This window comes from Sciurus vulgaris (genome assembly GCF_902686455.1).
Source record: "Sciurus vulgaris genome assembly, chromosome: 7".
NCBI classification, from domain to species: domain Eukaryota; kingdom Metazoa; phylum Chordata; class Mammalia; order Rodentia; family Sciuridae; genus Sciurus; species Sciurus vulgaris.
In genome coordinates, this window is record NC_136467.1 from 21,051,005 (window position 1) to 21,065,177 (window position 14,173).

The 14,173-nt window shown below is 38.9% G+C and overlaps 1 protein-coding gene across 1 annotated transcript; it reads right to left on the reverse strand.

Moving 5' to 3' along the window:
- Positions 1 to 4,006: 4,006 nt before the first annotated feature.
- LOC306666898 (uncharacterized protein) lies at positions 4,007 to 6,827 on the reverse strand (the record flags this gene model as incomplete). Its single annotated transcript, XM_079149199.1, has 4 exons — positions 6,631 to 6,827; positions 6,445 to 6,507; positions 4,754 to 4,845; positions 4,007 to 4,177 (listed from the first exon to the last, which is right to left on the reverse strand). The coding sequence occupies exons 1-4, from the start codon at positions 6,746 to 6,748 to the stop codon at positions 4,007 to 4,009; spliced, it is 444 nt and encodes a 147-aa protein (XP_079005325.1). The 5' UTR covers positions 6,749 to 6,827.
- Between the last annotated feature and the right edge of the window lie 7,346 nt (positions 6,828 to 14,173).

Consider the following 14,173-nt stretch of genomic DNA (forward strand, 5'->3'; position numbering starts at 1 on the left):
ATTGTGTCCATCTACAACTAAAAAACATATTAAAACAACAAAAACTTCTTAATCCATTCTCATATTCATTTTGTCACCAAATCACTACTGAAATATCTCTCCAACCCATTAATTTATCTCCTCTTCGACTGTCATGATCCTAATCCAAGTTTCTATTATTTCGGATCTCAACCATGGTGGTAAAGATCAGTCTCACCTCCTTGTTAATCCTCCAACCTGATGTGCACATTAAAACCAGAACAAGTCAAAAGGCAGATCTAATCTCATCTTCACCATATTTAAGACCTATTATTTTACAATGTTTTTACCTTGAAAATCAAACACCTCCAAAAAACCCCTTATGAACCTGTATACTGCCCAGGCTACTTACCCCAGCTCCCGCACTTCACTTTCTGGGCTTGGTTCATGCTGGTCTTCTCTCAGCTCTTCAGACACATCACGCACCCACACCTGTCCCTCTACCCTGTTGCACAGGCTGTTTTCTCTGATTGGATTAACTGCCCTTCCCTCTCCCTGCTTTTACCACCCTCCTCCATTCTCACTCCTCAGGCTGACCTTTCCTGACACCCCAAGTCTGTTCATATGTTCTGTGGTGTGATTACTTGACCTGTGTGTCCTTCCCACTGGACTCGTCTGTACTGTTTTTCTGCCACCTAATGATTTATAAAATAAAATTATTTTCCTGAATAAATAACATTAAAATTTTGCATTTCATAAAGTTCATTCGGATACCAATATGAAAAACCAGACTTTCATGAACATCATTAAAGGTGAAGAAACGGTTAAGAGACAATTTTGATAATCATCTGGAGAAGCTGGTGGATGAAGTCGTACAAGGCAGTGAGAATGGAGAGGACAGCAGATCTGAGCTCTATCAAGAAGTAGAATCCTCATCTTAGGTGGCTAAAATTTATACTAAAACTGGAAAATAACCTAGATTATTAGAATTGCTTAATGGCTATTGTAGAAATATTGAGATGCTTCCTGTGTTTTTGGACCAGAACTTAGAGTAAAAAGTTCCATTATTAATGTGAATCTTCCTTTAAACAATTTCAAGGAAGCATCCTAAGGTAAAGGTAAGTCGGTTCTATCTTGGGAGGACTGCAGTAGGGAAAAAAGAATGGTTCCAGAGCACAGTATGTTCAAAAGTTTCTTGTGTGTAATTTATATAGCTCCTGCTTCTACCTTCACCCTGCTTTTAGCTCCCAATCTCAGCAATTTGGCTGGACTCCATTGATAACCATTATTAGAATGTTACCCACATCCTCAAGAATGTGTCAACTCTGTACAACTGGAGATTTTTTTTTTTAATGTTGTAAAGAGCTTATCCTAGATGAATAGAGTAATATTGTGTCTCATCTATATGTCAAATGAGGCTAAGAAGGCTTAAACCACTATAGAGCAGCCTTAGGCCACAATGAATTTCTGAGAGAACCTGGCAGTGTGGCAATCTATTTCAAAGAAACCGGAGCTGAAAAGTCATCTTTCTCATTCTCAAGAAAGAATCTGAAGACCCAACTATAACAACTCCATGTTTTCTCTCTTTCAACCACCTAAGTTTTATCTATTCCGCTCTTATACATACAGGTCTAGGAACATTCAGCGAGCTTTGTCACCCGTGAATGTGCCTATTCTGAACCATTTGCAGAAATTTCTCTTTCAGTTCATGTGCTTCTGTGAATGGGCTCATCTTCTTAAATGTGGAAAAACATCAGGGCCATTCAGCACGCTCTGCAAGATGTCTATTAGGAATGCAAATGTACAGGATATGGACGAAAACAGTAGTTCCACTTAGGAAACATTTGGGCTTGGGGAATTTAACTTGGAAAGAAAGTACTGCAACTTTTCACTTGAGAAAAGGTCCTTAATTCTTCATTTCTGCATATTCTCTGGCTCCATTTCCTCTCCCATGCCCAGATGTGGATGTACACTGAGCCCTTGGCATTCTAACTTCCTCGTTCTACTCTGTTTACCACAGAACTCTAGTTCACTTTCTAAGCCTCCCTACCAGCTCTTTCCCACTGACTCCCAATTTACATCTGCTTCTCTGAGATTTAGTCCAACATCTTCAACCGCCTGCTAGACATTTTTAACTTAAACTTAAGATATCACAAACCAAGTTTGCCATCTTACACCTACTCCTACCCACAGAAGTATTTTCTGTAAGGGGAAATAAACCCTCACTGTTGGCCTTCACTTAATGCTTTCTGGGTTGATTCATTCACTTGGTAACCAAGTGCCATGAACTCTCCCACCCACACCTGCTACTTCTTATCCCCCAGCATTTCCATTATCCTTTCCCACCAGTCTCTGTCTTGGCTGACACCCATCGTTCATGGATTTCTTGCTCTTTAGCCTCGCCCAGGCTGTCTATGCTGTTCATGCATATGTTATTCATCTGTAGCTGAATTGTCATTGATTTCCTCAATGCCACTGTTTCTCACACCTTCTCTCACATCCCAACTCCTCATCTCACCAGATAAGATCCAGGCTACCTGTCTATCACAAGCTCTTTAAGCTTCCCTACTCTCCATCTCCAAATATCTGCTGCTACATCCACCATTAAATATATCTGTTATTTCTAATTTCCAAAAACTTTTTTTCATTACTTCTAGTGTATCAATTCCTTTGTGTCCTGAACCCCGATTTTCTCACTTTGCCCATATTTTATTCTATCATTTATCCTCTGTAGTTTCTTCATCTCCATCTATGCAATATCCATTGGTACCTTTTCCCCTGGTCTATAACTATGTCTGGATTTTATGCTGTGGTTTGGATAAGTGTCACCCAAAGACCCATGTGTGGAAGGCTTGGTCCCCCAGACGTGGTACTATTGAGAGGTGGTGGAATTTTAAAAGGTGGTACCAAGTGGAAGGAAGCTAGGTGATTGAAGGTATGTACTCAAAGGGGACAATGGAACCACAGACACTTCCTCTTTCTCTCTCCTCCACCTCCCAGCTGCCATGGTAGCAGCTTCCTTTACCATGTGCTCACAACAAGGTGTACTATGCCGCCACAGCCCCAAAGCAACAGAGCCTACAGATCAAGGGCCAAAACCTCCAGAACTGTGAATCAAAATACACCTTTCCTCCTTTTAAGTTGATTACTCAGGTATATGGAAAACTAACTAATACATCTTAGAATTCTTTTAAAAAATACCTATTTTATTTCTTTTATTATATCAGTTTTCTCTTTAATTTCTGACACAATTCCTATCATCAGATTATACGTGTATACTTTTGAACATAATTTTTTTCACCCACTTGATTCTTTGTCAATGTCTGATCAGCCATTACACTACTAATGAAACTACACTTTCAAGGTCATCAATATTCTCCTAAATCTCAAACTCGGTAAATTTTTTCAGTCTTCCTTTCCCCTGACTACCCTGCATTAGCATTTAACTATTTTCTCATCCTTTATTGCTTTTGTCTAGTTTCCAAGACATTGTCCTCACTGCCAAACAGATCTTCTCCCTAACTTTGTGACTCAAAATTTTTTTTCTCATCTGTTATTGGTTCCCCATAGTCTGTCTTTATGATTCTCAAGTTTCCCTTCACATCCTTTTCTTTTCTTTTATAATCTATGTGTTCTTCTTTGCTAATTTTTCTATTGCTATTGTTTCTACTTCAGGGTTCATTTTATGGAAATAAATCTCAAATTTTGTGCTTCTAGTCCCAATCCTCTTCCCTTATTTTACCCATTCATCCATTACCAATGTATTTTCCTAAATTTTACATGTCTAAATCAAAACTCATGATTTTCACTAATTGCCTTCTACTTCACAGAGTGCTTTTGTCTTTAATGGCCCCACAATTTTCCCAGTTCTCCATTTATTAAATGTGTTATTTTGACAAACATTTATTACATTCATATTGTGTCAGTTTAGAAATTCAAACAGAAAACAAGGAACTACTCAAATACTTTTGAACAGAGTATAATTCATACAAGAACTTGGCTACAGAAGTGGTGGAATACTCTGAGAAGCCAACTGAGATATCTTAATTCATATATGCTGTTGCAACAAAATACCAAAGATTGAGTAATTTATAAATAATAGAAATGTATTTCCAAAGTTCTGAAAGCAGAAAGTCCAAGATCCAGATGTTGGAATTTTCAGTGTGTGGTGAGGGCCTGATGCCTCTACTTCCAGGATGACCCCTTGTTGCTGTGGCCTCTGGAAGGGATAAATGTTATGTCCTTACATGGCAGAATGTGGAAAGGAGAAAAAGGCACTTGTCCATTACTTACTCATGTTCCCAGAGAATTCACCTCTTAATTACACCACAGGAGGGATTACATTGCAACATATGAGTTTTGAAGGATATTCAGACCATAGCACAGGGGATGGTAAGACAGTGCATAGGTCAATAGCAGCTATCCTTGGATAGAAGAATGAGGAGATTTTGATGGAATGATGAATATTAAAAATCACTCTGCAGGAGCTAGAACCATGACAGAAGTTAGAGCGACAGAGAAAATGTACCTGTTGCCAAAGTTGCTGCTCACATCAGAAAGAAAGGATGAGAAATGCCCTGGAGTCTCAATTCTTCTTGTCTACTAGTCTTCTTGGCCTAGTATCTCCTATTGGTCAAACCAATATGGAAGCCAACAGTCATTATAACTTAGAAGCACAATCCATAGAAGCTGCTCCTCCTTCCCCACCTCCATGATATGGAGTAAAATTGAAGAGTAAAGAATGGATCTAAGAGCAAAATAGGACAAAGATAGATCTCTCTGCCTTCATTCTTACCCTTCTACTGTATTTTGCTCTCAAATAACACTGTGAATCTTCCATCTGATACGTTGTAACTATTCTCTGTAGAAAGTTGTTCTCATAGTCTCCTTAAAGAAAGGGGACACAAAGTCTCATCAGTCCCTATTTTAAACTCAATAATTCAGGAACAGTACATGATATGCAAAATAGATGTATCTATTTTGAATTTGATTTTTTGTTGGCCCAGTTACTTATTAACTCAATTTTGAAGTTAAGCACTGACAATAATCCTTTTATAAAAAAGTAAAGGAGAGAAAAAAATGGGGAGATAATAATATCCATATGTGTAACCAGTGCCAAGTCCATAGCTAGTGTTTTTTAATATAGTTTCATTGAAATATAATTCACATACCACAATATTCACCCATTGATAATGTGTCACTTAATGTTTTTTATTATAGTCACAGAGTTGTACAACTATCACCATAATTTTAGAAGATTTTCATCACTCCCCAAAGAAACTGTGTTCTCATTAACTCCCACTCCCCATTGTAAAGATTCTCCTTCCCTATTTCTTTGAAGATCAATTCAAGATCCAGCTATCCCAGCCTTTGGGCACTATTCCCAGTTCTGAAACCTGAAGCATTTACTATCCAGAATATGCATTTGGATTCCCCAGTGCTATCCATCTTTTTATGTATGTGCTCTGTCTCTCCAATTAGATTATAACCCTCTTAAGAACAAGACCCTTGTCATGATTGAAGAGATGGAAAAAATATTTAGAATTGTAGCTGCCTCATTGAATTTAATCTTCTTTCATTTGTGCTTTGATTAACTTGTATTATTGCAAACTTTTCCCCTCACAGAGTCTTTCCCTGTCCCCTTGTCATTTACCCCAAGAAAATAATTCAAAACTGGTAGAATAGATTTAACCAGAAAATCTAAGGAGTTTATTAAAATCATAAAGGGAACAGATGAAAATTAAAAAAAAAAAAACACTTAAAAATCACTTGTTATTCTCATCTACTCTCAATATGCATTTAAGATGTTCTAGAAACATGAATGTTTCTTTTATTTCAGGATTACAAAGTTTCTCTTCACTGTGGCATATCACAAAGGGTAATACTAATCAATGGGGGAATAAAACACATTTATTTCCTCTAACAAATGTTAAATTTGTAAGTAATGGTGTTAGATCTAACGCACTCCTTAATCAATCCTTTCAAATGCATAAATATTTAGATGTGTTTCAAAGATATATATATCTTAAGATCTTTCTCATGAAATGGAACCCTGGAATAATTAACATTTTTATAAATATCCATATTTGGGGAAGATCTGTATGTAAACTTCCCTTCCTAGATCTGTTTATACTTTCCTTTTCCTTCCTTCTTTGTTCATTCTTTCCTTTTCCTTCCTCTGATCTTATATCCTCCTTACCCTTTCTAGTCTCCTTAGGATGATATGGTACAACTTCTTATACTTGTTAGGAACAGTCTGGAAGAACCAAGAAAATTAGAATAATATTGAAGAAGAATGTCCACATAAAATTAGTGCCAGGTTCTCTCTGTCTTTACATTGCAGAGTCACTATTAAAATGGTAATGTGTCATGTACCCTGCTTTATTATACTAAGCACCACAATAAATCCTGACATTGAATATTATTTTGAAATACACAGAACATTTCAAATTAGATAACATCAGGTAACCTTTCCTAAGCACTTACTTATGTCTGGTTTTGCGTAAGTGGTTGAGGACTGTGTCAGCTTTTCATTGCTGTGACAAATACCTGAGGAAAACAGAGGAGGAAAGTTTATTTTAGCTCACACTTTCAGAGGTTTTAGGCCATGTTCTGCTGGCTCCAAAGAAGAGAAGGCACGGTGGAAGGGAAGGGCCGTGGAAAGCTTCTCACCTGGTGGTAGCCACAAAGCAGAGAGGTAAGGAAGGGGCCAGGGACAGAGACATTCCTGAGGGCCTCCGTCTTCCAACCATGCCCACAGCCTCCAGTTTCCACCGCCTCCAGTAGCCATTCAGCTATCAGCTGATGACTTCACTGACGAGGTGAGAGCCCTTGTGGTTGGCTCATTTCCTCAAAGACCCGCTCTGAAATTTGCTGCATCAGGGGCCAAGCCTTCAACATGGTAGTGGTTTTAGGGTTGGGGGCAAAGTGTAGAGAGGGAGACACCCAAAGAGTTGCTATTGCAGTGACGAGGGCCTGAATTAAGATCCTGGCAGTGGGGGTGGAAGAATGAGTAAGAAGACCTGAGTGAGTCTATTTAGAAAAAAGTGCACTTTATACTTCTAATTGTAGAAACTGAATCAAGGAGGAAAATAATTTTTACATGTTTGACCTGGGTCAGTTGTAAGGAATTGGACCCTGGAATATTTATAGAAGAACAAACAAATTAAAGCAACTGTGCTTAACATTCTAAGAGAACTTTAAAATCCTCAGCAGGCATTGTTGGAGATAACAGTTTATATTTTAGCAGAGTCAATGGTGGTGGTGGTATGTATGACAGATGGAGGGGAAGAAAGAGATAAAAGCAGGCATGAGAGAGTATACAATTGATAAGATATTGATGAAACCATTAGAAATTATATACAGAGTTAAAGGGGAAGAGAAGATCTGAGCCTAAACAGAGCGCCCAGGAATTCCAATATTTAAACCTCCTGGAGAAGAACAGAAAACTGATTAAAAAACACACAAAAAGCAGAGAAGCAGTTGGAGAGAAAACAAAAATATTGCTAGAAGCACAAGAGTAATTTCAAACAAGAGTAGGTGCACTTCTGTAAATCCCAGCAACAACTCAGGAGGCTGAGGCAGGAGGATCACAAGTTCAAACCCAGCCTCAGCAACTTAGCAAGGGCACTAAGCAACTTAGCAAGACCTCTATCTCAAAACAAAAAATAAAAAGGTCTGGAGATGTGGCTCAGTGGTTAAGTGCCCTGGGTTCAATCCCTGGTACCAAAGGAAAAAAAAAGTAGGTAACTATGTCAAAAACCACAGAGGATATGCACATTTGTTTCCTTATACTTCTCTTATTTCTATAATCTTTCCACCCTTATCCTTAATCTTGACAAATAAAAACTATCATACATAACCACCATAATTCCATCTTTATTCTTTCCTGAATATTGTTTATTAGAAAAAAAATCTATTTTTAAAGCCATGTGGGATGACAAAACTTCTGTTGCAGAAAGTTGTTTGACTAAAAAAAGTTTGAAAGCTTTAATCATTGCCCCAGATATATAGAGAAAAGAGGGAAAATCAGGAAGTATGTTGCTTATTAAACTTAGGGAATTTTATATTCACATTCCAGACGAAGAGTGAGAGTCCCAGATGAATTACAGATAACCAAACTGAAGAATCTAGGTAAATACTGAGGATATCTGTGTGGCCCAAAACATGGTGTAGGCATTGGATTCAAGAAGTTATATTATTTATTGTTCTACAGAGAAACAAAACCAACTGGACATACAGAAATCTATAAGAGAAGATTCATTATGGAAATTGGCTCACCCAATTTATGGAGGCCAAGAAGTTCATAATAACAGGAGAACCAGGAAAGCAAGTGTGGTGTACTTCAATTCAAGCCCAAAGGCTGAGAACTAAGAGCTCTAAGGTCCAAGGGCAGGAGATGAATGTCCCAGCTCTGCAAGAGGAAGAGAATTCCTTCTTTCTCCTCCTTTTGTCCTGTATTGTTCACAATATTTGACCGTGCCCTACCACACCAAATTGGGTATGGCAGATCTTCTTTCTTTGATCTACTGATCCAAATGCTAATCTCTTACAGAAACACACTCAAAAATAATACTTTACCAGCCTCTGGGAGCTCATTCAAGTTAAAACATAAAATTAATCCTCACAGAAGGGAAAGGGAGAAGATAATAAATGACAACACAGCGTATCCTCCCAGGTAGTATGTCCTCTTTGTTTTCCATTCTAAACCTACTCTGGTAGTGTTTGGTGTTACCCACCAAGTATTCCTAGTCTCTACCTCTTCATTGTGTAGGAGAGTCGCATGTTTTGCCTCCTCTGGAGGATAAATGCCCCTCCTGAATTTTAGCCAATAAATGGTGAGCAAAAGGACACCGGCCGCTTGTAGACCAGCACCTCCTTGCTAATACAAGGCTCTCTAGGGCTCTCTTCCCTGAGACCCTGCAACTGCCCTTATTTGACTTGGTGACTGGACAGGCCACCGGAGTTCCTAAATCATAACAGTGAGTCGAATTCTGCTTGGTTCACAATGGACACTGCTGTAGTTTGAATGTAATTCGTCCCCTCCAAAAACTCAAGTTGAAATTTGATTCCCATCATGAGGTAGTAAGAGGGCAAGAACTCAATCTGGCTATGATGTTTAGAGGCAGAGCCTTTGGGGAAGTAATTAGGATTAGACTTCGTCACCAGTGTGGAATCACCATCATGGAATACCCATGTCTCTGTAAGAAGAGGGAGACAGGCCAGAAGAGACACACAGGAGTGCTTCCTGTCTCTTGCCATGTGACACTGTGTGCCCAGCACAACTCTGACCAGCAAGAAGGCTAATGCCTCATGCAATCAATGCCTAAGCTTGAGAACTGAGCTGTAAACCAAAATAAACCTTTTTCCTCTATGATTTACCCAGTCCGTAGCATTGTGTTATTAGTAACAAAAATTGGACAAATATAAATACATATTATGAGTGAGAATCAAATTTCTGTGGTTCAAAGTCACTAAGACTTGGAAAGTTATCTCAGAATATCCTAGCCTATCCCAACAGATGAATTTCCTGGGTGACTTCATAAACCCCCTCATCTTCAGCTGGCATTCATATACTGATGAATCAAGTTTCACAACTCCCGTCCTTACTCCTGGAATCGAGATACTTGTTTTATCTGTCTTTGGGATTTCATATGCATTTCAATTTGGCTAGTCTAAAATGAACTCATTAGCAGTGACTGCTTTTCTTTCTTTCTTTCTTTCTTTCTTTCTTTCTTTCTTTCTTCCTTCCTTCCTTCCTTCCTTCCTTCCTTCCTTCCTTCCTTTCTTCCTTCCTTCCTTCCTTTTGAGAACCTCTGTCTCCAGTGCTTCTCATGCCTTTTACATGAATTATGACATTCCTTTTATAAATTAACCCTAAGAAGTAGATATTATTTCCCTGGTTTAGATTCTAAATCCCAAGGGGAACAAGAAGTGGTAAAGGAGATGGAGAAAGTACAGTGAGAGAGTTAGAAGGAGAATCTTGAGCGCCAAGAGAAGAAAGGAGTGATACTCAATATGGAGTGCTACAGAGAGTCAAAGGAGGTGGGAGTAAAAGATTGCACTACTTTGCAATTAGGAAGCTACCGGTGACTTTAGGAAAAGCATCCAAACTACTGTGAGGTATGGCGCATAGGAGATTTCAGAAAGTGGAGAAGATAAAGATGGAAAACTCAAGCACTTGGAAGGAAGAAGAAAGAAGACAACTTATTAGCTGAAAGAGGGCCCAGGGTTGAAAGGCTTAATTGGGGAAGTTTTGTTTGTTTTACTTTTTTTTGTTTTTTTTTTACTTGTTTGAATATAGTGTTTTATTGGCAAAGTATGACATGAACACAACTTAAAAATACGTCTACCATAAGTAAATCAAAAATTTAAAATACAAATGTAATCAACCACAATATTCCCATGATAACCACTGGTACTGTGAATCAATTAAGCTACTTTTCATTTCATTTACTCTAAGTAGTATGTTCTAAATGTTTGTAAACTAAATTTCTTTCTGGTAATGAAAACAAAACATGTGCATATTAGTGGAGTACCATGTGATGTTTTCATACATATATGAGCTGAATAATGTGTAAATCCTCTTAAACATATCTGTCTCCTCCAACATTCATCATTTCTTTAAGGTAAAACTTTCAAAATCCTTCCTTCGAACTCTTCGAAATGTATAGTACCTTATTGTTTCCTACAGTGACCCCAACTTCTTTCCCCTATCTGTAACTTAGTACTCACTGATCTACCTTTACCCACCCCACCTGCCCCCTACCCTCCCCAGTGTCTGGCAATCACTATTTTTCTTTCAACCACTATGAGATCAACTTTTTCACGTTCCACTTGTGCATGAGATTGTGCACATGTCTTTCTGTGCCCAGCTTATTTCACTTAACACAATGATCTCCAGTTCCAGCCACGCTATCACAAATCGCGGGACTTCATTCATTTTAGAGCTGAATAATATTATCTGTGTGTGTAGACTACAATTTCTATATCCATTCATGGTAGTAGACACTCAGGTTGTTCCCACTTCTTGGCTCCTGTGAAGAGTGCGGCAAGGAACATGGGAGTGGAAGATGTCTCTGGCATACTGATTTCATTTCCTCTGGTTGCATAGCCAGTCGGGATGCTTTTGATATTTCCCATCAAAAGTGTGCAAGGTTCCCTTTTCTCTGCTTCCTTGCCAGCACTCATTCTATCTGGTCTTTTTGATAATATCCTTTCTTACTGGGGTGAGGTGATAGTTCATTGTCTTTTTAATGGGCATTCCCAGATTATTAGTGATTTTGACCATTTTTTCATATACTTATTGGTCTTTTGCAGGTCTTCTTTCAAGAAACATCTATTTTGGTCCATTGCCCACTTTTTAATTAAGGTTATTGAATTCGTTTGTTCTCTCTCTCTCTCTCTTTCTCTCTCTCTCTCTCTCTCTCTCTCTCTCTCTCTCTCTCTCTCTCTCACACACACACACACACACACACACACACACACATACATACACATATTCAATTTTTTGAGTTCCTTACATATTCTGGTATCTCTTTACTTTGTTGATTGTTTTCTTGACTGTGTAGAAGCTTTTGATGAAATTTGATGTTTCCAGTTTGGCGATTCTTGCTTTTGCTTCCTATGCTTTTGGAAGCCCATTCCAGGGTCCTGAAACACTTCCCATGATTATCCTAGTAGTCTCATACTTGCAGATCTGACATTTAAGTTTTTAATCCACTTTGAGTTGATTTTGGTAGAGAAATAAGGGTCCAGTTTCCTTCTTCTGCAGGTGGATATCCAATTTCCCCAGCATCATTTATTGGAAACAATATCCTTTCTTCACGGTTTGTTTGTAGTGATTCTGTTGAAAATCACTTGGCAGGAGTTGTATGGAGTCACTTCTAGGCTCTCTATTCTGTTTCATTCCTCCATGTGTCTTTTTTTATACCAGTACCACACTGTTTTGATTACTGCATCTTTGAAGAATATTTTGAAGTCCGGGAGGATAATCTCTCCTGCTTTGCTCTTTTTGCTCAAGGTTGCTTTCGCTACTAGGGGATTCTTTTAGTTGTTGTTCCATAAAAAGTTTCAGTATTTTTTTTCTAATTCCATGAAGGATTTCATTGGTATTTTGACAGAGATTTTACTGAATCTGTAGATCACTCTGACAATATTGTCTCATCCAATCCATGGTCACAGGGTCACAGGTTGTCTTTCCATTTTTGGTGTGTCCTCTTCGATTGCTTTTTAAAAAGACAAATGTTTACAGACTAAGAGGAGAATATAAACATAAATGAAAAAAAATTAGAGCCTATTTAAGACTATTTGACAGAACAGTCTCTAGCAAAAGCTAGACAGAAATGGAACTATGTGCCCAGATGTAGAATTTAGAATTAGGCAGGAAGAAGAATTTCTATTCTTCCGAAGTTAGCTTAGAAAAGGGGGAGTACAGATAATTTTGGAGGAGTCATGATTTTAAAAAGTTCATGTCTGATATTCTCAAGAAATCTTGTTAATATACCAGGGCCATCTGCTGAGAATTCTAAGAGGACAAAGCAGAGGGTACACTTAAAATATTTATTTAAACTTACAAAAATAATGAGGTTAAAAAATTAAATATTAAAGATGGAAATTGGAAAACACTTTTTTAGAAAATAATAAATTCCGTAATGAGTAAAGAGCGAGTACTTATTCTTGGCCCTAGTCACCTTCTGTTTAATCTTTCATGAAGCTATATATAGCAAGTTGATGGTTGCTTACAAGGACTCTGAGATGCTATAATCAATAGTTTTAATTTCCTCTAGGAATAAGCCTATTTTTTTTCTTTTACTTTGTTTCCTACATGGTTTGTCCCCTCAGTCACTGTCCACAAGACTCTGAGAAGTTGCAGGAAGATGCAGGTGCAGACTCAGGGCCCAGTTTCCTCTCCAACATTGTGGAAAGAGACTGTCCATCATGGGAAAGGGCCTTATGCTCCCTTTTGCTACTTGGACAGATCCTGAGGAAAGAGACCTCTGAGGAGGATCCATAGTGCATGGAATAAGCTTCTTATTAAAGCAACTTACTTGTTCCTAAGGTGTGATTTAAGTGACTTCTTATATTGGGAAGTAGACCAGTCAAATTAAATGATTACAAACCAGGGTATCGGCAATACCACACCTCTCTGAGTTCAACCATCAGCTAGTCATCTCCTGAAAACTGCCTCACTTCTCCTTCTTTGTAATCATTCACTTGTCCTCTCCAGCTTTACACTCAGTCACCTCCTTCTATTTCACCTTCTCACCCATGACTACCCTGACCCTTGAAAAGAAAGACCCAAGAGAGCAAAGCATTTTGTATAAATTCCCAACAACTAGAACCTTGGTCTCTGCTAATGAAGAACGTGCCCTCCTAACTGTGACTACCTCCTCCATGGTCCAGAGTGGTTGGTGATTGTGGGAACTTCTGCAAGCACTGGAACAGGCGTCCCCGAGGCTCCCAATGGACTGTAAGAAAGTGTGTGTTTTTACGTGTGTGTGACTATGAGTGACCTGTGGTGTCTGTGTATATATGTGTGGCATGTGCAGGAGGTGTGCATTGATGTGACACTGCGGCCATCAGTACATCCTACAAGGTAGTGCTCCCAGTTCATGGAAGTTTTCCCTTGGGCAATAATTCAGGGAACCTCACTCCTGCCATCCTGTGTTTCTGCTTTCCCACAGTTCAGCCAGAAATGATACACATCACTTCCTTTCCCATTTCCTGGATACTGATCATATGACCCCATCTTGAACCAGGCGAAGCTGGTAACAGTGACCCTACGGTGAGGCACTATTTTCCCCATCAACAACTTGGAAGGGCAAGCATCAGCATTTAAGGACAGTCAGCCATCTCTGCCACAGCCTGTCTCTCTGATGCACCATTCCTCCCACATACAAAATACACTCACTTCCAGCTCAGGGATGTCAATCTCAGGTCCTGCCCAGTGGCTATGCCTGGGACAAAATCCAGGATGGCCTGCTTGTGTGCAGTGTTTCCAGTAAGGACAGATATGCCTCCTCCAAGGCCAGTGGCCTATGCAGTCCTATTAAAATTTCATTTGTGGAAAGGGAAGAATGGGAGCTTCTTAGCAACCCTGGTCCACAGCAATAAGAAATCCTTACAGGGGACAAGAATAAAGACCCCTCACCACAGCAGTGGGAACCATGCCTTGCTTTGACTCTGCTTCTGCTTACTCCAAGCAACTCCCTCA